Source organism: Camelus ferus, chromosome 30 (assembly GCF_009834535.1).
Source record: "Camelus ferus isolate YT-003-E chromosome 30, BCGSAC_Cfer_1.0, whole genome shotgun sequence".
Classification (NCBI taxonomy): Eukaryota; Metazoa; Chordata; class Mammalia; order Artiodactyla; family Camelidae; genus Camelus; species Camelus ferus.
In genome coordinates this window covers 10,932,046-10,958,508 of record NC_045725.1, presented here as the reverse complement: position 1 = coordinate 10,958,508, position 26,463 = coordinate 10,932,046, and the positions used below count along the sequence as shown (strand labels likewise).

General features: G+C 39.3%; 2 protein-coding genes and 1 pseudogene across 2 annotated transcripts; 1 reads left to right on the top strand and 2 right to left on the bottom strand.

Moving 5' to 3' along the window:
- Positions 1-26,463, top strand: part of LOC102524577 — a 138,182-nt pseudogene that overhangs the window by 97,724 nt on the left and 13,995 nt on the right.
- On the bottom strand, positions 6,781-7,695 carry LOC102510335 (olfactory receptor 4C11). The gene has a single exon (XM_006192044.2). It carries the CDS (start codon positions 7,693-7,695, stop codon positions 6,781-6,783), a length of 915 nt encoding a protein of 304 aa, XP_006192106.2.
- LOC102510808 (olfactory receptor 4C15) lies at positions 22,308-23,243 on the bottom strand. Its single transcript, XM_014565448.2, has one exon. It carries the CDS (start codon positions 23,238-23,240, stop codon positions 22,308-22,310), a length of 933 nt encoding a protein of 310 aa, XP_014420934.1. The 5' UTR covers positions 23,241-23,243.

Genomic DNA, 26,463 nt, shown 5'->3' with positions numbered 1-26,463 from the left:
GATAAAACATAGTCTGAAAAACACAGCAAACTGAAAGTAAAATGAAATTCTTTAACTTGATGAAAGGATATGTTTCAAAAAACTGAAGGAAACATCACAGTTAATTATAAAAGAAATTCATTAAATTCAGGGATAAGACAGGGCCACTTTGGTAACTGCTGTTGTTGTATGTTTTTTAAAGTAAAGTTTCTCATGCAGAGTTCTCAACTTCATATACCTACAAAGGCCAGAAAAATAAAACAAATGAGTAAAGCCAAACTGTGCAAAGATAACTTAAGACTTTTATTTCTTCAGAGGGAGTAAACCCTACCCGGCAAGGGCCTACTACAGCTCAGCTCCTGTCTTGCCTTTGGGGGAGTATGTGCCCAAGTTTGTTGCACACTCAGATTTTCAAGAGAAATAGGCATCCATACTTTATATGAATTTAAATGATTTGAATATGTTGATAACTAATTATGTTTGTAACACTTTATGCTAATCAACAGTTTTTGGATCAAACTAATTTACAAATCTGGTGAATTCAGTCCACAGACTGTCACTTCAATAACTCTGTGTCAACCAACAAAATACCAGTAAAAAGAAATAGAATAATCAAAATGGAAATTGAAACAACCAAATTCATTATTGACTGAGTTTCTCATTAACTTAGAAAAACCAAGGCAGTCAGTTGACAAATTTCAATGTTTATTAGAAGAGTTTAGTTAAAAATCAGCATGATATTACTTTCACATATAAACAGTTATAAACTAAGTCTCCTTCACAATTAGACTATAAAGAACATAAATGTATAGTGTTTATGAAGAACACAATGCATCTTCACAAAAGACATACAACTGAACAAAATGAGTTATAGAAATCATGATGGGAAGATACCATATTTTAAGATTGCTGATTTTCTCAATTAATTATTAAAGTGAGTGAAATCCCAGTCAAAATCTCAGGAAGATCATGTTCATGGAAATAGAAAATGATTCTAAACTTAACATGGTTGAATATATGTATGAAAAAGTAAAAGATTTTTGGTGGGGATAGGAAGAATTTAGAGCAAATATATCATAAACCTGTAGAGATTTTAAAAATAGAGTATATCCACAAAATAGACAGCTATGTTAATAGAACAGAGTACTGAGCCCAGAAATTCAACAATACATACCATACTTAGTAATTTATATATGGTGAGGATGGGAGTTTTAATCAGTCCAAATCCATTGGATTAAGATAAGTGATTATCAATTTGAAAAAATAATTAGAACTTATTTTACAAAGTCACTAGAAAAACATTTCTGATGGAATTTTATGTGTAGGATACATTAAAAGCAAAGAAAGAAAGGATGCAGAATAAGCCAAAAATATTTTTAAAAATCCAGTTACAATGCGAGTAGAGGCACTGGAGACGAAGGAAGTAGAAGTGATAATTTTTCTTCTTTTTTAAAAGGAAAGTGTAACAGTTTTCATTTCTGTAACCAATGATTATCTTTTTAAATAAGATGAAACAAATGATACATAGATTTGTTTTATTTTATTTGTGTATATATTTTAAGAAAATAGTACTTAAAAATTCTGAACACAACAGAGTATTTGGACTTTACTACTAATGTCCGGACAAAATATGTGAAACAATCACTTACTATATGGGACAGCAGTCAGTATAACCCTGGGATCCCCCAGGGAAAGGAAACACTAGGGCATCTGCAGCCTTCTGCTAGAGCACGTTGTGCATCACGGTGTAGAAAGGGAGAAGCCCAGCAGAGCATCACACTTCTCTGTGATGAGGATACAGAGATCAGAGTTCAGGGTGGCTGAAGAGACTGCAGTCTGTGAAGCAGAGTGCTGGAGCAGAAGGAGCTGTGCAGAGGGAAAAATCGAGAAGTCTGCAAAGGGTCCAGGGCAATCTAAGTCAGTTGCTTGATGCTAAGAGTACGACGTTGTGTCTGTGTGGAGTGAAACTCCACAAACTAAGAATAGAAATTAAAAAAGAAAATCCTCACTAACTCTACTTACTCCTTGCAATTTGAGCCTCTGCTCACACAGTCACTCGGGGCAGGCTGACAAAACTATCATTTTGTAACTGAATAGATGGCAACTTTAGTTGTCACTGCAGAACAGGAGAGAAACTGGAGATTTAAGGGCATTTTCTCTCATGCATCAGCCCCAAAGAGGCACTCATCCTACACTCAACATTTCTTGGGCCTCAAATTCTAAGATACAGCTCAAACAGATACAGAGGCCGGGCATGTACATTCCAAAATAGTCGCACTGAACTGAAAGCAAGTTGGGAAACGTAGTGGAGCAAGTGGAACATTTCCTGTGAATTACTGTCTCTGGCATAACATGTCAGTGAACTGCTAAATGTGTATCTTTCTTATTCCCAGTCTTGAACTCTTTCAAACTAATTCTTCTGAGCAGTTTAATTTCAGAACATCACCTTAGCTCTTTGATAAAGATGATCCCTGCTTTTTAACATTTTAAAGTCTCTCAAAGCTTTTAAATATCTTAGTTTATTTAAACAGTATCAATTGTGTGTATTGTGCTGGCACAAATACACATACTAGTGATAGAGATAAAGTAACTTGTTCAAGACAAATTGCCAAGCCTAGTTCCAAACGCAGTCTGTCTCTAGGCTTGTAAATTCCTTTACAGAAACTCCCTGTGGACAAAAAATGTAAAATCAATGAAAGAAGTGCACAGATTAATTAAATTTAATATAATGTGATACATATAGTGACAAAGGAATTTATAAGCATTAAAGGAGGATAAACAAAGCCTTTGGCCAAGCCTTTTGGGTCAGCAGAAAGCTTCCTGGGAGAGGTGACACTGAAATTGGGTATGAAAATACGAGCAAGACATTTCCAAGCCAGATGAAGTCTAAGACATTCCAGGCGATGGGCTCAGCATGAAGCAGTGTGCTATACGCACTGGTAAGGGTCAGATAAAGTAAATTATACAAAACACCGTGAAAAGCTCCTGGCCCACAATGAGCGTTTGGGGTAAACTGATCATGCTGTAAATACATTTATTAGGTTCCCCTATACCTTTGCAGTCCCTTCCCATTCTGACCCTGGGCATCCTTGTGACTTACTTATTCATGGTAGACATAACAGAAGGCCAGTTCCGAGCCTGTGTCCCGAGAGGCCTTGGGCACTTCCATTTGCTGTAGAAACCTCTGCTATGAGAACAAGCCCAGATTAACCAGCTGGGTGACAGCTCACCAGGAAGAGAGTGCCACTGTCCCAAACAAGATCATATTAGGTCAGACTAATATGGCCAGCAGAACCTAAAATACGGGAAAGATCCCAGCTAAGATCATAGGTAAGAACTGAAGTCTGATTTAGATTATGTCTTGGTTACTTAAGAACGAATCACACTTGAATGTCATCATTATAGGACAAGATTCAAGGCTTTAAAAACAGAAGTGTTAGATATAAAGTTAGGAAAACTGGGAGTGTTGATCTGAAGGAAGTGTGAACAAAATATATGGTATTGAGAGTTTTGATGAATGTCCTTTTGTGTCTTTTCCTGCTACCATTTTTTTCAGCTTTAAAAAAGCATTTTATTTTAATAAAGAATAAAAGAGATCAATAAACATCTATAATGGGTAAAAAATAAATATTCACTTAGCATATTAAAGATGTGCACTTAACATGGATTTGAGCTAGACACTAAAGCCCATCGTTATCAGACAAAACTGCAGAAAACAGGTACGTTATTCTTAAAAATGTAATGCTGGCTTTGTTGACTCAACAGGAAAAGTCACTTTTACTGGGATTAGCCTATATTCTCATGTGAATTCCAACACAGCTAAAGAACGGACAATGCTGAGCCGACACATCCATCATCTCTGTAGGAGTGGCAGTAGGAAGGATAAATGGACATTCTTTATTCTTTGGTTTTTCAGATTTTAAATCAGGGACTCTTACAGCTACAGGGCCACCAGGTTGGCTGAGCTGGGGCAACCCTGTCCCCCAAACCCCAGCTTCTCCCACTTCTCAAAATGAGGGCTGACTGAGAGATTCTGGGCCAGGGGTGGCATTGGCCCAGGCTGGGAGAAAGAGTAGGGAAAAAAAATCTCTCCTCCCCAGAGAGGGAGGGAAGCAGACAGACCCTTGCCAAACACGCTTGGAGTCTACACCGACCGTGGCACTGACTTGGCCAATTCCACAGACTACAAGGGGAAGGGAGCCTGCAGGCCCTTGACCGCCGTGTGTGTCCAGTCCTTGCCTGCCCTGGGGTGTCACACAGACCAACAAGAGTCCCCTGTTCTAGCAGGTAAGACTTAATCGTTTTTTAGAAAAAAATGTCCTAGTGCTTTTCAACCATGCAAGTTATAACGTGTGTTATACCGGACGTTGGAAGGCCAGTGGGGTGACGTGAACCAGTTAGCTAAGCCGCTGTTTTCAGGCTTCTGCCCAGGTTTTGATTAGTTCCATGATTTAGGGCAAACATCTGTACACAGTTCTGGGTAGTAGTTGCGTCTTACTTGCTACTAAATAGGGTAAGTTCTTCCAGGGCTGAAACTGGGACATCCCCATTGGAATCCCACCGCCTCACTCTGCTGAAGGGAAGGAGCTGGTGTGCCCCAGGGTGTGCTAGGGCCGGGGGGCCAGTGAGCAGGGAGAGGATGGCACAGCTCAGCCTGTGCTCCCCAGTACGCTGGGGCTCCGCCCAAGGTGTGCACAACCAGCCCGGGAAGGGGTTGACTGAATCTAAGTCACAATCAAAATGCTTGTACAATCTGTGATTAGTTTTTGAACTTGTGATTTATATCTGGCCCACTTTATCAAAAAATTTCTTTGAAAAAAGCAGATTACAACAGGACAATTAATTTAAAATAATCAATTAAAATTACAAATAATTTTGTAATTTTATTTGTCGGGGAGCCGGCCCTGGTGGCTGCAGAGCTGCTGCAGCTCTCGGAAGATCTGGCTGGTGTGGAAGACCTCGGCCACCCGGTCGCGCTCCCGCCACCTGCCTCTGCCGCTCGCTGGGGGTGGCGGCGGCAGGCGGGCAGCGCACCAGTGCAGCTTGCCTCCGGGCAGGCCGGGCGGCTCAGGGACAGGCGGCGGCCCTCGGGCGGCTCAGGGCAGGCGGTGGGGGTCTGGCCCACCAGCTTGCCCCTGTAGTGGAAGCTGATGACCACCTGGGAGAAGGCTGAGTGGTGCGCAGCGAGGCGGTGTAGCCTGGCACCAGGGGCAAGCCTGCGAGCAGCTGCCCCTGCGGGCCTCGGCGGGGCGGGGCTCCGCTTGGCCGTCCCCATGTCCTTGTCCCCAGAAGCCTCCTCCATCAACTTGATGATTTCGGAGCGCCCGCACTGCTACCACTTTCTATTTCAGAACTTTTAAGGGTCTTTGGCACAACATGGTGACATTTTGTCTTCACTTGATGGGAATGCTTCCCGGACTTCACATATTCGTGAAGTTCATTGTGTTCTTTTTCTCAAGAGCGTGTATCACTTAAAGTAATACTTCCTGGTGTCAATTTGGTAGGAATTATAAACTCGGGCACTAAAACAGCGTGCCAGTACTTGATGATGAGATCATAAGGTGGTGGTGGTGGTGGTGGGTGGTGGTAAGTGTGTATTGTACATATGGATTAGATTATCTTCAAAAAATGAGAATACACATTTGTAAACAATCTCATATCAAACTTAAAGACCAAGTTTGAGAAACACTAGGACTGACTTCAATTTCATGTTCTCCCAAGGAATCTTAACTCTGAGTTTTCTGATGTTATCGAGAAACGAAAAAAAAAAACGTCTTTTCTGACATCAATATAAACATAAAAGACAAGGAAGCTTAATGATACAGGAATATCCTGAGACTTCATCATTTCCTGCAAATGTTCATATACCCAAAAGTGATTTTCAAAATGTGAGAAAGATAAAGCTCCTTCTCTCCTACTTGAATACAATTACCATTCTTTTCACCTTTTCTCTCTTCATAGTGCATTGTTCTATGTCCTCCCTTCCTCCCTTGACTCTCCCTTCTGCATACTCCTGCTGCCAAATTCCCTTACTTCCACTTCCCTCTCCTTCATGAAGAGCCGTGTGAAAGAATCCGGAGCACAATTGACTGACTACTTGATATTGCTTATTGCAGCCAAATATGGCTCCTCCCCACTTAACCAGGCACAGAATCTTGAGAGGTTTTCCAGGGACAGTCTAGGTTCTCACTGATATTTCCAGCTTTTATAGGAGTCTGAGGGTCCCCCAATGTAGATGCCTCAGTGAGACAGGCCCAGGTGCAGAGTTCCAGAGCAGCATTTCCTCAGAGCATCTTCTCTAATCCTCACGTCATCAAGACAGCAACTTTGATTCTGTAAAATTCCAGTCCCTTGTAGACCTCTATAAGGGAGCTAAGAACTAGATTCACGTTTGTAAGATCTAAAATAAAATCTAGAAAAAGAATCAATGTGTAGACACACACACACGCACACACATACACACACAATCATTTTGTCATTTGTCATGATTCTTTGTGAAGAAAGTTTTGTATAGAAAACTAAATTATCATGTGAATATGGCCAGATGTTGATAGAATTTAAGTAAAAGTCATGTTCAAAAAGGCTGTTCAAAAAGATTATGGACTTTAATTATATATATATTCTAATACAATCCTCTCAAGAATAAGGATACTGTATATCTATATTTCTATATCAATATACACGTATTTCTTAATTCTTTGTTTCCCATCAGAAATATGTTATCTTTCCTGTTCATAAAACAAAACTATGCTGTTAAGGAATCATATGTTAGAATCCCTGTATATGATTTATCAACTGAAGTCATACTTTGCTACACCATAATTTTTTCATGGCAACTTTCACTTCTGCATTTCTTAGTGTATAGATCAGGGGGTTGAGCAAGGGTGTCCCAATTGTATAAAATACAGCCACCATCTTGTCTATTGGAAATGTGGTTGGTGGGCGTGTGTATATGAATATACATGGGCCAAAAAATATGACAGCTACAATAAAGTGGGAGCTGCACATGGAAAGGGCTTTTTGCCTTCCTTCTGCACTGTGATTTCCCAATGAGCATAAGATGACAACATAAGCGATAAGAAGGATTATGAAACTCACCATGCTTATGGCCCCACTATCAGAAACCACTAGCAAATTGATCACGTAAGCGTCCATGCAAGCAAGTTTCAACAAGGGCTGCAAGTCACAGAAACAGTGGTCAATCTCACTGGGGCCACAGAAGGGCAATCTCAAAGCCAGGAAAATCTGTGCTGAAGAGTGGATACAAGATCCTATCCAGGCCAAAATCACCAGTACACCACAGACTTGCTGACTCATGATGGCTGTGTATCGCAAGCGCTTACAAATGCCTATGTAGCGATCCAAGGCCATGAGGATGAGCACAAAGATCTCCATGCAGCCGAAGAAATGGGCTGCAAAGACCTGGGTCGTGCATTCATTGTAGGAAATGGTCTTCTTCTGAGAAAGGGCATCGACAATCAGCCTGGGGGCTGTGGTTGCAGAGAAGCAGGCATCAGCAAAGGACAGATAGACCAGGAAGAAGTACACGGGACTCCTCAGGGTCCAGCTTGTTTTAATAGTCACTAAAATAAGAAAGTTCCCCAACAGTGTCACAAGGTACAGAATCAAGAAGATCCCAAATATTGCTGTCTGCTTCCCTGCATTCTGTGTCAACCCGAAAAGAATGAGTTCAGTCACAATTTTATTCATCACCATGCTAGTGGCTGTAGGTAGATGCAGTTGGCAAAGATTTAATCTGAAGAGAGAAGAAAAAAAGTGACATCTTGGGAAGAGCTCTGAATTCCTTGTTTCTGTTCCCTGCTCTGTTACCTCCAACTGTCTTTAATCCCCTGTGAACCTTTATAAATCTGCCGATGCTCAAGCCTCTCCCAGATCTATCAGTTGATTTGGAAACTGGCTGCCTTGGACCACAGTTTGCATTTTGGGGATAAAAAAATAAATATCCTTTAAAAATTTTTTGATCTCAACCAAACTGAGATTGCAGAACTTGCACTTTTTTGGAACAAATTACTTAACTATTTTGAAATTTTGCCTTCATAATGAAAATTTGACTGTAAATTCTTGGCCTATCTCATTCTGAATTTTCCTAAGAATTAAGAAAAGATTTCAAACACACATATCTAGACACATATACACATGTATATTTCCAATTTTATATTTTTACTACATTTTTGAAAATATCCTTCTGAGAATCTTTCATCTTTTGTCAGGTCATATTTTGCAATATTGATATTTTGCCAAGATGGACATTAATCTAGCAAAATAAGTATATTTCTTGCTTAAGGATACAGTTGGTGGAAACAGATGGCCTGAGTTCAAATCCCAGCTCTACTATTTACTAGCCGCACAATCTTGGGGAAATCACTTTAGACATCATTATGGTCACTATGCAGATAAAATAGAAAAATATCTGGCTCATAGTAAGACAGACTTATGTAAATCTCTGCCTCTTCTATTCCCACTATTATGATTTTTGTTTCTTCTCTTTTTCTGTGACTTTTCTTCCCTTTTTATATAGTCCAAGTTGTCAATTATCCCATTTTTAGTTTAGGCAATTATTTCAAAATATTTTAAATTTATATAGTAGTTAGTGACTTCTCTTCCATAATTCGATCATTTTCATTCATTTCAAATACTGAATCAAAATTATCTGGAGTTATTTTGAGGAATGGGCAAAATAGTCCCATCTTCTTAATAGTTTGACAATATGAATTTTAAGATAACTATATTGTGGTGGCTCACAGTGAAAAAAAATGTGACAATGAATATATGTATGTTCATGTATAACTGAAAAATTGTGCTGTACACCAGAATTTGACACAACATTGTAAAATGACTATCACTCAATTAAAAATGTTAAAAAAAGATAACGTAAATAATGGAGATAACGTAAATGTAGATAATGTAGATAAGATCATTAATTATGTAATTAAGTTTATGATTGGTATCAGAAGAATGGAAACTATCTTAAGAGCAAAAAGTACAAATTCCTAGAGGATACACTGGTCAGTGAAGAGTTCAGAATCATGTTAAGAGATATACTATAACTTTAACTGGAGAGAGTCAGGTTTTAAACCTGAGGTTTCTCTGAGGTGCAAATATTCAGAAGCAGAACTGAGAGATGGGTTAGCACAGCCACACTGCCTGGATTCCCACCCCACCCGTTGCCCATTATGGTGTGATATTTAACAAATCCCTGTTATCTTCACCTATTTTATTCACCTGTAAACACAGGTAATAAAATAACCACCTCTTAAGGTTGATATGAAGGTTGGATAATTCAGTATGTGCAAAGCATATGGAAGACACAGGTGTGCAACACTACAATTTTAGTGGTTACTTTCATTATGTCCTTTATTAATGTTGGCTTTCCAAAAAATACCTTCTATTGTTCAAAAACCTTAATCCAAATTGTTCGTTTACCTGAAACACAGCTGCACAGCTGTATTAAGCGTTAGTTCTGTTGCTGAGTGGCTGAAGTCACGTCAGCACTGCAGATCACACACCCGTTTTCTTCTCATGATGATCAGAAACCAGGAATGACTGTTTCAAGTAATATTTAAAAATGAATTAAAAGTGCAAACCAGCTTTAATATATGCAGCCCATAATGACAGGCATATAAAAAGTTAAATAGGCCATTGGTTGTGAAAAAGTGTGAGATCTAAAGATATGAAAATCAGAAGAGTGAGGGCATTTGGAATGAGAAATGAAAGCAAAATTTTAATGGAGATGATAAAGCAAATGCTTTGTCAGGCAAACAAAGAGAAGATCAATACGAAGCCTCTAGTTTAGTCAGATTCTGAAGTTATAGTAGAGAAGCTTGGGAAAGTAGGTTTTCTCATTAGCTGAAGGACATGAATGAGGGTATGATGTTTGAACATATTTTCATTATTAAAATACAAAATTTAGAGGCATGAAAATCATGAAAACAGTTTTTACTAAGGTGTACTCAGTACTTAGGAACAAAAATCACTCAAAGTTGTTTAATAAAATTGCTTTTTTTTTTTTTTTTTACTGAATTTAATCTAATTGGACTTTGAGCTCATCCATAATGAAATGTCTGCCTCCTTCAAGATGTCAGGCTTTCTCTGAAGGCATCAGTCTTTCCATCCCTTGCACTTAGAAACTCCACGGAAAGCGTGCCAGGTGATTCACTGTGTCCCCTCAAAAGTAAAGCCCGTGCCTGAAGCCATCCCAAATAGGGTTCACTAGTGGCTTCAGACTCCTTACTTCCTTTCTTAGAGAAGGATCTTAAGTGTTCATTCTCAATTTGTCTCTATGCAGAATAGCAAACTTAAGTATCTCCCTTCGGCTTTAAGAGAGTTGTTGCGATTGTCATTTCTAAGGTTTTACTTTTTAGAGCAGTTTTAGGTTCATGGCAAAATTAAGAGAAAGATACAGAGATGTCCGTTATAGTCCGTCCCTCACACGCGTGTAGCCCCACCTCATTATCAGTGTCTCCCACCAAAGCGGTGCACCTGTGACAGTGACGCACCTGCACTGCCACGTCACCATCACCCAAAGGCTGCAGTTTACCTTGGGGCTGTGCATTCCATGGGGCTGGATAAATGTGCAACGACGTGTATCTGTTATCATGGTATCATAGACAGTATTTTCACTACCCTAGAAATAGGAGCATTTCTGTACTCCCCAAACACAGAACATAATATTTCCTTTCACACAATATTTAATCCTCATTAAGTTCTAAATAAAGTGTCTCGCACAATTTAGTGGAAGGAAAGTAACACTGAGTGAGAGCTCCCTGTGGCTTTCACCGTGAGGTTCATTAGCTCATACGTACCGCAAAACCAGACTGATGCTTCATAAATGTCACTCTTACAACTTACAAGTGGCCAATCCTAGATCCTCACAGGCCTAGACTGTGTTTCTAAATAGAGAGGACACAGTTTCAGATACTCTGTCTTTCCATCCTCTCCCTCAATCTACCTCCTTTCCATGTCTTGAAAATGAAAAGTGGGCATTTAAAAAATATGCTGAGTCATAAATATAGTGCAGTTGTCGCTCTGGCTTTCAGACACAATGGCTGAAGTACTCACTGTGGCTTTCAAAGTCCTCTAACTTGGTGCCAGCATCTCCTTTCCACTTTTCCTCCCAGTGCTCCTGCTTATGCGTGCTCCAGCCAGACCTGACGCCTGCTGTCCCTCCCACACAGACCCCTAACATCTGATTGTCTGAAGGTTCCGTATCTCATAGCAGCAACATGACCGTCCTTATACTCATTTCTACCTGTGTACAAGGAGTCCTGTTCAAATGCCATCTCAGGGAAGCCTTCCTGGGTTTTTCTAAATAACTTCCTTGCTACTGGCCATCCACTGTTAAAGGCTGTGTGTGTATTGAATTATACAATCACCAATTAGAGCCGCCTTTCATTTTTGCTTTAATGTCTTTTGCTCATTAGATTTTACCATCTTGTAAGGCAAGTTCATGTTACTCCACTTTGTGCACCTCAGACTAAACTGGGAGGTGGAGACTGGCAGGGAGTAGTCAGAGAGGAACCAGGACTAGAACTCAAGCCTGTGTGCCCCACGGCGACCTCTCTCTAACCCTGCACTCCACACTGCCATGCGAAGTACCCATCTCCAGCCGTCGGGGTGGAGCCGGCGCAGAGCCGAGGAGGCGTAAGCAGGCGAAGGAGAACACCCTGGCGTGTGCGGCGCGAGTCCTGGCTGTCAGACAGATGCAGGCATCAGGAGGGCTCAAAGAAAAAAGATCCGCAGTTTACATGTGTATTTGAAAAATAACAGTGAGCAGGAGGGGATAGAGAGGTTGAGAATGATGGCAGGGGTCAGAGCAAAAGGGGAAAGTGTGAGTGGGAGAAAGAACCAGAGAAGGAAGGAGAATCCGGGGATGAGACGGGGAAAGACAACGCGAGGGGGACCACAGACCCACGGAAGGGACAGAGCAGTCTGTCCTGGGATTTCACTGCAGGGTTGTTTCTCTCTTCTTCACGCCTCATATTACCTCTTACTCCAGTTCCAGAAAGAAAACATGGTTTAGGGCTGCGAACAGCAATTCCAGTGGGTCCTGGATGACAAAGACTAGTATAATGATATGAGGACAAGCAGCACCACAGTGTCGTAGAGCCGTAGTGCCCCCAGGACCACCGCATGTCGTCAGTATGCACACCTGCCCTTTTCCTGCCCCCGAGTCTTGCCAATAAGAGATCTGCAGGTACAGGATACTATACCCCTGCTGCCTTCAATATACCCCTTTTTTCAATAACTGTCAGGCCTGAGCCAGCACTGCACTGAGCAGAGGCTCGTCAAAGCCGGGGAACCGGAAACACCAGAGTCTTCTCACTGAGGGAAGCGTGTTCCTGCGACTTCAGCTTTCTCAAGAGATAGAACTGGATAAAGGCCCTAAAACCCAGTGTCAAGTAATGGGCAAGAAATAAGAAATTGTTCAGGTGGGCATGAAAACTTACCTTTTTTCTTGTAAAAAAAAAAAAAAAGAGGAATTCATAGCTTTTGCTCTTTTAATTCTGATTTACTTTGAAGAATCATGTGCTATGTTTGCCACATGCAAATTTTACTTCAGAAAAGATCCACTCTGCTTCCTGTTGCAGAATCTACGGGGAGAGAAGCCACTCCAGATACAGCCAGCCCTTTCTATGAGGCCTGAGTTAGAGGCTTCGAAAGGGCCCATAGTATGGGCAGAAAACTTCTTACTTCTGCTCTCAGAAATTTCTAGGGTGAATAGGAACTATCTGTACTATTCTGTGATAAGAACATGTCTAAACAGCCAGCTCTATTACCCCTAAAACGTTCCCTGGAAAAGCATCATTTGAATTAAACACTTCCTCCTCCATCAGGTATGTATAGGAACTTTATAAAAGTTCATAAATGCCCAGCCTTCAGAGGGATGAGGACTCCACCCTTCCCGCCCAACCCTGAGGGACTTGCTGCACGAGGCAGCGAGCTCAGTTCATCCAGCTCACAGCAAGCCCTGGGGCTAATTAACCCCAGACAAGACCGTCAACAGGCAGGCTCTGCCCACAGAGCCCTTTTCCCCTCCTAGTTCATCCTAACGGGTACCTCCCACTTCAGTTACCAAGGGCTCCACACTTGCCCCCTACTCCAAGGAGAAAAAGCACACTTTCAAGGTCACATTGAGGTATGGACTACTGAAGTTTACCAACTTTTCTGTCTTTTAAGTCAGATCTTTTCTAATGACACACAAAGCTCTGAGCTCAGGTAAAGGTGCAAACTGACGTGATCTAATTGAAGTCTAGCTTCATGATTTATGTTTCTGTAACTTTAGAGCAAGTTTCTTAAGTTCTCCTAGTTTCCTATCCCAGAAAATGTTAGTGTTAGATATAATAATTATTATAAGTCCTAATGATTCTGATAAAATACACTATAAATAATTACAATGAAGCCTACTAACTAAAATTTCTATAATTTCTATATTTTGAAGTCAGTAGTCAGTAAAGAAGAGAAGAGAGAAAATGAAAAGAAAAACATTTTAACGTATTTTTATTTTTAAATCCACTTCTTAAGGTATAATTTACATACAGTAGAATGCACCATTTTAAAACGTACAGTAGATGACTTTTGACAGAGGTACACACTCATATAAATGCCACCACATGGTAGGGGGTTGCTAACTTTATTCTTCTACTCAGAGGACCAGATTTTGGCTTTTTTGTGTATTCTCTTCATATTTATATTCTATTTTTTTACCTTCTGTTCTTTATTATTTGGTATCATTATGTGGTTCCTTCTGAAGTTCTAAATATGGTTCATATATTTCTATAATTATTTATTTATTAATTCAACAAATGTTTATCAACCACTTAAAATATGCCTGATGCTATCCTAGGCCCTGGAGATTTAATGGGATTTTTTTTTAAAGACACAAGTCCCCGTGTCTTTATAAATTGTGTTCTAGTGCCTATACCAGAAAACAGAATGAGTAATTCAACTGTGCACCATGTTAAAGAATGGTAAGTGCTAAGGGTAAAAGTTAAGCAGAGATGGAGGAATAGGAGTCACAAAATGCTGGTGGGTGGGAGCTGCAATTCTGGGAAGTCAGAAAAGTCGTTATTGAGAAGACACATTTCAATAATAAGCCAAAGTAAGTGAGGAGGTGGCCATGCCTATTTAAGGAGGAAGAACAGTTAAGACACAGAAAACAACCTTCCAAAGGTTCTCAGGCAGGAGGATGCCTGATGTCGAGTAGAAAGTTACAAGAACAATGGTGTAAGTGTCACAAACAATTGTTAGAGCTGAACCCTATAGAATGAGACGACACGAGTGGAGATGTGGTGAAGGAAGCCGTTTGGTGGGATTGTTGCTCAACTTTAGCCTCTGAGCCCCCATTTCGCAAATTGAAACTCGGAGACAGAGTTTGGATAAAGTAGGCAGAACAGCTTTATTTCCGTACCAGGCAAAGGAGATGACAGTAGGCTAGTGCCTTTAAGACTGTGAGCCCGATTTGGAGAAGGTGGTTGGGGGCGTTAGAGTAAAAGGCCAAGGAGCAGTGCTCCTGGTACTAATCAGGGCAAACCCAGAGCTTCATTTTCTTCTTTGATGCAATCATGCTGGTGTCAGGGGAAATCTGGTGATTTAATTTATTTTATTTTTAATTTTATTTAATAATTTGTCCCTGATTTCTGATATCCATTTTGATGATAAATCAGTTCTGGCCTTACTGAATCTGTGTTATATATTTTCTGGATCAAGAGTCAATAGCATAAAGTTACTCTAAGTAACTTATGAAATTTTGATTTGTTATTTATACTTGCTAAATAGGTAATTTCATTATGGACGCTCTTTAACTACATAGAAAAGACTTTAAAATTAAAAAGGAAAATCAGAAAATATAATAATATTATAGGATGATTGAAATTATATAGATATGTTTGTATATAAGCAGAGAATAAAGTGAAACAATGAGAACTATTTGTAGGTTGAAATTCTGAAATATGCTTTTAAAATATGTTTCAGAGAGAAAAACTGGAAGAACACAAACTTCTGAAGCAAGTGGTAGGAGAATCGGCTATGAGAGAGGACATGACACAAGTTATAGAAATGCAAGAAGTAGCACAACAGGCTGGATCGATAGGAGGTGAAACTTAACCCTACCACACACCTGTTATAAGTAACGGGTTGTTTCAAACACAGAGCGCTTTTCCTCAATATTGCTGCCTCAGTGATTTACCCAAATAGCTTATGTGCCCTAACTGGCAATGGAGGTAAAATTATAGCCACAATAAGCCTAAAGATGGAAAAAATATTTTTTCCTTAAGGCATAATCCAACTAAGATACTGAAGAGGTCAGGAATCATGAGTGCAAACTGGTGTCCAAATCAAGAAATGTATTTGCTTAGGAGAGAATCTCCAAAAGTGTCATTTCTAAATTATACAGAGATATTATTTTTCAATAATTGAGATGCATATACATTATATGCACATATATATCCTATACACAGGTATATGCTTACTAAAGTATCTATTAGAATCTCTAATTGTCATATGAGGAAAGAGCTTCAAGACATTAAAGTGACCTGATCAAGATTGTAAAGCCAAGTCATTAGTTCTCAGACCTTTGCAGAGGGAACAATCACTGGTGGGCTTTATTTTATTTTTTTTTTCTTGCTGAAAAATGTCTTGGTCCACATAGGAAGACCTTGAATCAATGCACATGGTTAAAGCATAAATGTCAACATTAAAAAAAAATGTTTCCCACATTAGTGTAATTATGAAAAACTTTGAGAAACAGAGTTACAGTGTTGATGGAATTAGAAATATGAAAGTTGTAATTCAGAGTCCAAATACACTGTTGTTGCAAGTCACCACATCCCCAGTTTTCTTTGCAGATGAGCCATTTCTCAGCCGTGTCTGCCTTATATTCAGTGTAACCATGGGGATGAACAGCAGTGTGAATGACTTCATTCTATATGAGTTAGCACGAGATGCATTAAGGGAGAAAGTAGTATTCGTGATCTTGCTTGTATACCTCACAACTCTGTTGGCGAGCTTCCTTATTGTGATGACCCTGAGACATAGCCAGACACTTGGGAACCCCACGTACTTCCTCCTTTTCTGTTTCTCCTTTGCTGATTCTTGTTTGTCAACAACCACTGCTCCTAGATTGATTGTAGATTCTATACCTGAAAAGAAATTCATCTCCTACAATGAATGCATGACCCAGATCTTTGCAAGTCACGTCTTTGGGTGTATGGAGATCTTGGTGCTCACTCTTATGTCCTTTGATCACTATGTGGTCATTTTAAGCCCCTGAGATTCACAACCATCATGATCCAGTGTGTCTGTGGTGCACTGGGTGGGGTCTTGTATCCATTCTTCAACACGGATCCTCTTGGCTCTGAAATTACCCTTCTGTGGGCCCAATGTTATCAGTCACTATCTCTGTGATATGCAGCCTTTGTTGAAACTTGCCTGCACCAACACTTATGTCATCAGTCTACTCATTGTGTTTAACAGCGGGGCCATGTGCATGGTGAGTTTCACAGTGCTGCTTACCTCCTATGTTTTCATCTTACTTCTCTGAGTAATCAGACTGCAGAAGGAAGAAGGAAAGCCCTCTCCACCTGCACCTCCCACAGTATTGTTATCATCTTGTGCTTTGAACCGTGTGTATTCACATACACTCGACCTCTATCTGTATTTCCAGTGGACAAGATGGTGGCTGTGTTTACACTACTGGGACACCCTAACTCAACCGTCTGATTTATACTCTGAGGAAAGCAGAAGTCAAAACTTCAATGAGAAAGTTATGGTGCAACAAACTCTGACTTGAGGTGGCAAAGAGCAGAAGAAGCCAATTGCTAGTTCTGTCACAGTTTAAATAAAATTGGACTGATAGAAAACACAAAATGTTCTCACTCCGATGTGGACAATGGAATCCTCTTCCAGTGGGAGCTTCGGGGGAGCAGGCAGACTGAGCACAGAACAAAGCCAACGTGACAGACCGTTAAACGCAGTCATATTTGTGAAAGCACAACCCTTTCCTGCGTGTCTGCTGTTTGCGTCGATAGTGCTGCTTTTTTGAAGCTTGTGAACCAGATCCTGTTGTCTCCATAGTTTGCTTTTTTGATTTTTATATTAATTTGCTTTGGATTTTTCTTTTTCATATTTCTTATTCAAGTTTAATAATTGAAGGGGAAGAGCATGAATTGCTTCAGGTAACATAGATACCCTCTCCATAAAAACCACACTTTAAATAAATCAAAAAGCAGCAAAAGATAGTTTTGTTGGCAGGTGGACAGCCATAAAAGCCAGGTCGTGTAATTTTATTTTGTTTCATTTTAAGTAAGCAAAGAGAAGATTTGAAAAAAAAGAGAGAGAGAGAGAGAGAGAGAAAAGATTTGGGGACATAAAGACAGGAAAGCAGCACTTGACAAGATACATTCATTAGATCAGATCGTTGCCTCGGAGGTTTATCATTTTCATCCATTGTTTCCAGACCCTCCTGGACCATCCTACCTCTTTGATTAAGGGGTACATCACAGTAGAGGAAGCTATTTCCCTTTATAAATCCTTAAGTTTTACTTTCACCTGTTCAAATTTTAACCAGTTCAAATACATTTGGAAATATATTTGGTGCCAAAAGCCTTCCAATTTTTTTCCTCTGGATAAATAAACATCTGCATCTCTCTCTTATGCTCCTATATTACTATGTGGATTTTCATATACATGTAATTAATTGAATAAGGCAATCCTGGATTATATATTATTCCTGCTCTGTAATCTGATCATTTAAACAAGTTTTCCCTTGTGTTATTTCATTTGACCTGCACATTTAATTTTTTTGCAAGGTAAGTGTGGCCATTTGGTTTGTCCTTTTCTAAGTACAAAGTCTGATTTGTGCTACAGGAGTTTTACCTAAGACAGGTGAGAACTAGAAAAGGATGTGACTAGATAGCCTCCCTCTCTAGCATTCATGCTACATATCATGTAAAATATTAAATACAAATCATCACATAGATTGCATCTTAGAAAAGAGAAATCCTGAGCCTTCAAAAAAGGATGATAATTGATACCTTAAATTTCTGTCCTGACTTCAAAATCAAGTTCTTTAAACTGCATGTTGGGGCTAATATCAAAGCAGAAAATAAACGCCTAAATAAATCATACTGAAGAGGAAGAAAGAAACAAAGACTAGATAAAGTCAGAACAAGAGAGAGGAGAGTGAGCAGACACGAGGGAAAGAAGAGTCAGGGGACAGGATACAGAAAGACATAGTGAGGGGAGGTGAGCAAAAAATGGAAGGGCCAGAAATTTGACCCAAGATTTCATCACAAAGTTCAGCTTCTTTCTCCCTGACCCACCACACCATCACTTTCCCCAAAACCAAGCCAGGAATGTGGTCATAAGAGAAAGGTTGTCAAGAGTCCTGAAAACCCAAGTGTGTAGAAAGTACAGTACTATCATGGACTTTGTCCCAGAAACATCACCATTGACCTAGAACTTCAAATGGGAGGATTCCCAGGATAGAAACTCCTGCCATGCTGGCCTCAATGCCATGGTGCAGTCATTGCCTCATTTGTGAGCAGAGATGCTTGGGAAACTGTACTTTTACACGGAGGTCGGGGGGGCTTAGGAACACTAGACCACCGTGACCCTTCACTGGTGAAAATACCGCCCAGGAGCTCCTCTGTTTGTTAGAAGGCACCCTGAGCAAAGATTCTAAGGCAGAAATCTTAAGAAGACAATTGGAAGAATTTCAGACAGACTGAATCACTCACTTCTTTTCTGAGGACCAAATACATGACTTCCAATCAAGTGTATTTTTCGTATCTTCAACTTTAATTGACTTACATGGTGAATTATATGAAGTCTGAATAAAATACACAAACTACACTTCACTGAGATTTATCAATGCCTTCTACCACAAGAGGTTATGGGACGTAGGGAGTTTTGGGGAAAGAAACTCTGCACGTGGCCATACTTCTCAGGTGTCTCCCCAGAAGCCCTGGGTCAGAGAACAACAGTGTCTGTACTGGAGTAGACAGGAGGGTCATGTAAAATGCAGCAAATTTCTTAATTTGGTTCTTGCATACTTTATGGAGAAAACTATTTGTGTTCTGAGAAAGAAATGTTTATCAAGCCATCTCTCTTCCCACAATACCTGTTTTTGGAAAATCGTAAGTTTAAGTGTTTTCTTTTTACTACATTGGACATTAATTGTAACTCCCACAAAGGTTTACATTTCCTAAGGCAGGGCTTCAGCCTCAGGAGCTCCAAGTAAACTATTTCTCCCAGCCCAGTCCCAAAGGATATTCCATGGGCTACCTAGCTCAGACAGTCCAAGCGCAAAAGCAAACTTTGGGGCAATTAGCTAAACTCCAACCCATGTGACTTGATATGAGGAAAATGCTCCCTTCTGTGTAGGATTTCCTTAAGCCCATCTCTTCTAGAGGCATGGAAGCCTTTGAAGCCAGTTAAAGACTCAGATAAATGAAATGTGTGGCAGACTTGAGTCCTGGCCTCACCACTGCTTTGTGAATTTAAGCCAGTTTCTCACCCTCTTGAATTTCCTATTTTCTGTTTGTAAGAAACATATAGTAATAATCAATATTTATTTTATATTATTAATGTTCCATTCTTACATTTCTAATCTTATCTATGTTTTTAAAGCAATGTAGAGAGTAAGACAAGAAGGAAGGAAAATGAATGGAATTCTTGAATACTTGTCTTATGTATTTTTCTTTTTTTAAAGAGTATTTTATTTCATTTTATTTTACTGTTTTCCCTTAATTCAGAGGATTGAACCCAGGACCTCATGCACACCAAGCACACACTCTACCACTGGGTTATGCCCTGCCCCACTGACCGACCCCTGTTTTTTCTTTTTCTTTCTTTCTTTCTTTTTTTTTTTTTTTAAAGATATGTCCTTCCACTTGCAGGAAAGAGAATTAGATCTTTGCTTTTGGATGGTTACAAGCTATTCAAGCTGAGACAGATTACATTACAAAAGTGCTTTCTTACCCAGGAGACCATGTTACAACCCAGCACTCTGGTCTAAGGACCGCCTGCAAGGTGTGACATGGCCTTCAATGATGGTGAAGTGAGAGGTCCAGGGTATGTTTAGGTGGAAGGGGAGAGCTGGGGACAGAAACTAAGGCTGGAGGATGCTGTGGATGGATTGCACCATGCTCTGCACATTTGCTGCAGGGCTAATGGCAACTAGCAAGCCCAGGTGTCTCAGAGAAACATTGTAGACAAAGTAACATTCCAATGCCTGGCCTTTTTTGTTGCAAATGGACTGGAAGAATCTGAGGAAGGGTTTTTGGTGTGTCACTTAACGTATTTGAGCCTCAGCTTCCCCATCAATTAAATGTGAATATGAAGACTTACTTTTAAAAACTTTTTATAAATACTAAAATGTATAACATATGAAAAGAAAGAATGCCTGGCTCAGAGATAGTACAGAAAACATATTTATGTATTTTTATCAGTTCTCCTTAAAGATTGCAAATAGAGAAAGTGAAATAAATCACCCATGCCACACAGTTAATTAGCAACAGAACTGAGCCTGGAATCCAATTATTCTAACAAGTCTTATGAATCTAAGTGTTGTTAATTTTAATATGACATACACAGTGATTTTATAAAATTTCCCAGCTGGATACATAAAAACTGCCCTGGGAAGGGCTCCTGCATTACACTCCCCAGGCCCAGAGCCCTGAATGAACACCCGCCTTTGAGGGGATGGCTAAGCTGTTCGGTTCTGGGGGCAGAAAATGTTTCAAAGGGCAGTTTCAGAGGAGAGCACTGAGCTGGACAAAGGCAAGAAGGCGAGTCAGTGGTCTCTGGAAGTTCCTTCAATCTGAGTGAATTGACTCTGAGGGCATTAAAATTCACTGCAGACTGAATGATTAGATTCCAACTGGCATCCTGGTTCTGTTATATCAAGACCAGAACTTTACTGAATGCAGTTGATAATGGTTATTCCATCACAGAAACTGTGAAAATAGGGATAAATCACCACTGAGGTTTCTACTATCTTCAGTTTGTCCACCCTTGCCTCACATGTAGTCTCGGGATAAATTAGGGCCCTAATTTAAACTCTGTTCAATGAAAGTTGTAGCTTACTAAGGTGAGATTTCCAATGAATAATACAGACCCTCTGGCCAGATTAAACCCCCTCTAACATCCAAATTTGAGGTAGTAGACAATGTCATTGAAATAAGAAATATTTTCAGAATTAAAGTCAAATCACTAAAAACAAAATTTAATTTTGTAGGAGACAAAATTGAGAATAAAAATGAGAAAAATAGTAGATAGTAGATAGACAAAAAGTGCCTTTATTTTCTATTAGAACTTTTAGACCTTATATTCAGATTTAGATCTGGGGAAATTAACTAGAATACAGAGTTATTTTAAATACTCTGGTCTGTGTTATATCATAGCATGAATTGTAGTTTCATCAATGTCAAAATGCTAATAGAAGCAATAACTATATCACTTTGCCAAATTGAAATATTAGTGTGTTAATGTTAAAGATAGGCTTACATTTGAATATGGGAAGATATCTCACTTACTCATTTATTAAACAGATAATTACTGAGCTCCTATATCAGGCTGTTCTAGACACTAATTACTAATTTTACATCAATCAACAAATGAAAAAAATAATTCCTTGCTTCATAGCTTACATTACGTGACAGAAGGCAGACAAAAGTAATAATAATAAGTAAACAAAGTACATGGTATATTAGAAAGTGATGAGGTCTCTCAAAAAATAGGAGTAGTTGGGGAGGGGGCTTATGAAATCCAAGGGGCAAGTTACTATCTTTAAACACTTGAAATAGAGGACGTGATACAAGAACGCCTACAGCTGAGGTTCTGTGAATGCTCTAATCCCTTCCATTCCTGAGTCGTGATTTTTTTTCATCAGTCACTGAAATCCGCATCCTAAATATACAGGTTTTTCCATGTGAAATAGTTTGAGTAAGTTCCCATTTCTAATCTCTAAGATAGTTTTGTGTTCCCTGCACAAAGGTTTTCCAAAGCATCTACTGAGTGGCAAGAAGTGTGGGAGACAATTTCTCATTTCATTCTTTTTTGACATTTCAATTCCAAGTAAGCATAGAATTCAACTCTTTTCAATTTACATTTGAGGATGCTGAGCTGCCAGATCAGAGTTCATAAGTAATCTAAGGGGGAAAACATTATTTCCTGACCCTTATGTTAGTGCTTTTTACATTACATTGCTTTACCACCTGCCAAACAAGACTCACCCACATAGAGTATTTATCTAATAAGAAAACTTGTATTTTCAATCTTAACTTTAAATTTTTTCAAAGATCAACATTTCATTTTTCATTAGCCACTATTATTCTGTTCCACACTTTCCTCATGGCATTTTTCACTTCCTTATTCCTGAATGTGTAAATCAAAGGATTGAGCAAGGGAGTTAGGATGGTGTAAAATATGGCTACTATTTTGTCAAAGGAGAAAGCAGATGGAGGTCGTACATACACAAATATGCATGGGACAAAGAACAAAACCACAACAGCAATGTGAGATCCGCAGGTAGAGAGAGCTCTCTGCTGCCCTTCAGTACTACGGGTTCTCAGAGAGAGCAAGATGACCCCATAGGAGACGAGCAACAAGGAGAAGATAAGGATGCAGATGAACCCACTGTTGGCAACCACCAAAAGGCCAAAGATGTGAGTGTCAGTGCAGGCTAGCTCCAGTAATGGGTATAAGTCACACATGAAGTGATCGATGACATTGGGGCCACAGAAGGGCAGCTGGAAAGTGAAGAGAATTTGTATCGTGGAATGCAGGAAGCCCCCTGTCCAGGCTACCCCCATCAGAATGCCACAGAGCCTCTGGCTCATGATAGAAGAGTAGTGCAGCGGTTTGCAGATGGCCACATAGCGGTCATAGGCCATGGCCGTGAGGACAATCACCTCTGCTCCAGCAAAGAAGTGCTCAGCAAAGAGCTGGGTCATGCAGCCTTCAAAGGAGATGGTTTTCCTCTCAGAGAGAGAGTCCACGATCATCTTTGGGGCAATGGCGGAGGAGAAGCATGCATCCAAGACGGACAGAAAAGCCAAGAAGAAGTACATGGGGGAGCCCAGGAGTGCTGGGCTGCTACTGATGGTCACCACCATTAGCAAGTTGCCCCCGATAGTTGTGATGTAGCCAAACAAAAACACAACAAATATTATTTTCTGAATATTCGGATTCTGTGAAAGCCCCAGGAGGACAAACTCAGTTACAAAGCTTTGGTTTTGCATGATTTCCAAGAAAAGGGTGAAAGCTACTACAGTGAGCATGTAGAACCTACAATTATGAGAAAGAAAAAATCTGTCTTATACCGGTTTCTGGAATTATCACAGTCAATGAGTTTGTTCATCCATGTGAAAGATTATCTAATGTACTTGTGCTTCTCTTGTCACTGACAACAACAACAACAAAAGAAAGTTTTAAGGCAGCAGTGGGATGTCAGGAAGGATAGGGATGAATCATTAAATACTTTAAGATTGTCAGAGCTTCAGAATAGGGGAAGGATGGCAACCCAGTGCGGTAGGGGTGAGAAATGTATTTTTTTTATCTCAACTGTTAACTCTGATCACGTAGTAGTGGTTTCCTGGAGTGAACTGGGAGAAGGATTCTGAAATCACACCCAAGTTTTCTGGAAAGGAGGAAGGCAACTTATTAATCACAGCTGCCATGTGCTTGGAATGGGAGCGGGGATGACCTGCACGCCCTCCCTGACCAGGAAACGTCCTTACCTGCAAATAGAAGAAGAAATAGCACCCAGTTTAGGAGGTGCTTAGAAATCATGGCTATTCCCCCAATGACTTTTAAAAGTCTGAAGTGAATTGAGCCTTTAAGATTAATTAATCAATTCTTTATAAAAGAGAAAGATCAATGGGAAGTCACTCTGCCATAGACTAACACATCACAAGGATGCGTGCTTTGAGTTGGTTTTTTTCCCACTCATTGAAAACAAAAACAGAAGTTGATAAAAAAATAATAATACCTACTTATGAGTATTGTTATTATAACTAAGTTAAATAATGCAAGGAAGCATTTGTTCAGGGTCTGGTGGGTAAGAAACAGTCCATGTTAGGTCTTAGTACCTTATTTTACTGGTAGAAAATTCATGCCTTTTTAAAGAGATAAAAATCAAAGAAATAACAGGCGCTGGGTCTCAAATTTTAACCCGGACCCCTGGCTCCAACGTCCAAGTCCTTTCCACTGGATCTACAGGGAAAGAAGCAAACATTTTTTTCTAGCAAGAACTTTAGAACAGAGGTGGACTTTGTACGGTTACCGTCCACTTTAGAGGTGAAAACCTTCTGATTCCTTTGTTCACGTTTGAATGATGCCTCTTGATGAAGGACACTGAGTAAATGATGTAGAATCAGAAGGTAATGGTCCAATTACTTACAGACACAAACTGGCAACAACCACATAGGTAAGGAATATAAATTATATGGTAAATATAGTCGGAGCCTTGAGGCTTCAATTATTTGCTAATTATTTATACTATATGTCCCAGTCTGATCAAGTAAAGCTTGTCAAGATAAATGTGTTTCTCAAATTTCTATGACTATTGTAGGGAGGTTCGTATATAACCTTTCTGTTCATCTCACAGGATTATAATGAGGGTCAAATTGAAAAATGTGAAACTGTTGCTTTTGATAAAATGTCCATATCAGTTTAAGTTACTTTTCTCTCACTTAAAAATCCTGACACCTTACCTACAGAGACTTTTCCCATGAGTTATCCAGGTTATTACTCCAAATTTTGACTTCATTTTTCATAGCAAGACACATCTTTGAAGAATGATTGTGTCCTTACTTGTACACATAAGAGACATTCACCAAACGACATGTGTGTGTGTACAAATAGGCTAGTAAAAGAATAATTAGGCTTTCTGTAAAAATTAAAAAATAAGTTGTTTTTTATGAATGACAGCTAAAAAAATTGAAAATTTTAATAAAACTAACAAATATAGAAGTGTGTATAGCAATATCTGTTCATTTGTTTACTTTGAAATAACCATCTTCATTGTGTTTCCAGGGCACCAGACATTCCTAAACAGTGCTTGCATTCAAACTCCATATCCAGCTACAGACTGCCATCAAGAAAATGATATTATAAAACAAACCCTATGTTACAATAGTTACCAGCTTATCCTCAGATCAAAACAAGAGAGACGATGGAATGAAATGATGAAGAGCACCAGCTCCAGGTGCACAGAGACCTCGGTACAAATCCAGGCTCTTCTACTAAGGTATATTATGTGATGAGAAAAGTTACTTAAAATTCTCAAGGACTCAGATTCTATTCTGGAACTGGGTATAATAATAGTGCCTCCTGAGAGGGTCCTTGCAAAAATCAGATAAGGCTGTGCTCATAAAACCATTTATGCATTTAGATGCACTGGAGAAAATTATAAACAGTAAGAACAAGCCCCCAAAGCAATTGACACTGAGCGGAAATGAGAATGCTTTTATTCCTAATTTCTGCTTTACCATGCCAGGGCTGAAAAATATCTTTACTCATTTTTGACTTATTCACAAATATAAAATATTTTATTGGTCAGAATGCATAAATGGTATTGTTTAAATCGGCAACATTTTTGAATATCTTTAATAATCTCTGAAATAAATGATTGTGGCCTTCAGACCCTCATGTGTCCACCTCTTTTTCAGGCAGCTTCACTTTACAAATAAAATCAAATAGAATGAAGGGTGGAAATGAAAACCAAGATTCTATTAGTCTAACAGTTAAACGATTCTTAGGCTCTCTACTTCCTTACTTGGGGAGTTTCTCAGAGAAACACTATTTTAGAATCAAAATGCTCATTAAATATAAACAAATCAAGCCTCTCTTTTTTTTCAGATAAGAGAAATTTCTAACATTATTGTTAAAGCTTTGACAATGGAGAGTATGGTGTCCTCAGAGTTTATGATCACAAGGGTTTTGATTTGGAATAATTTAAAAGGTAATTATCCTAAAAGCATTTTGTTGTCCTGGATTGAATCCCAGAACAGAAAAGGGACAGTAGTGGAAAGATTATTAAAATATGAATAAAATCTGGTGTTTCATTAAGAGTAATATATCAATGTTCATGTCTTAGTTTTCATAAATATACTCCTGGTAATGCTGGGTGATGATTATGAGGGGAAAATAACTGAGGAGGCGAAACCAGAACCCTCTATAATATCTTACAACTTTTCTATTAATCTAAAATTACTCCCAAATAAAAAGCTAATTTAAAATAATATCATAATTGTTCAGTTCCTGATACCAAAAATGTAGTGATTATGTGTCACTGAAGAAGCCACAAAGCCTCTGAGTCCTCGCTCATAAAATAAGAATAGGCAAGTAACGCTCGTTCAGGCTGCTGGCCCCTGAGAGTCAAACAAGACGCTTCTTACGAACGTGCTTTGCAATGTACAATTTGAGTGGAAGATGTGAAATGTTGATATAGGCATGATTTTA

What these genes read in the sequence shown, in the direction of transcription:
- LOC102510335 (XM_006192044.2), bottom strand. Translation starts at nt 7,695, where the DNA reads ATGGTGATGAATAAAATTGTGACTGAACTCATTCTTTTCGGGTTGACA.
- LOC102510808 (XM_014565448.2), bottom strand. Translation starts at nt 23,240, where the DNA reads ATGCAAAACCAAAGCTTTGTAACTGAGTTTGTCCTCCTGGGGCTTTCA.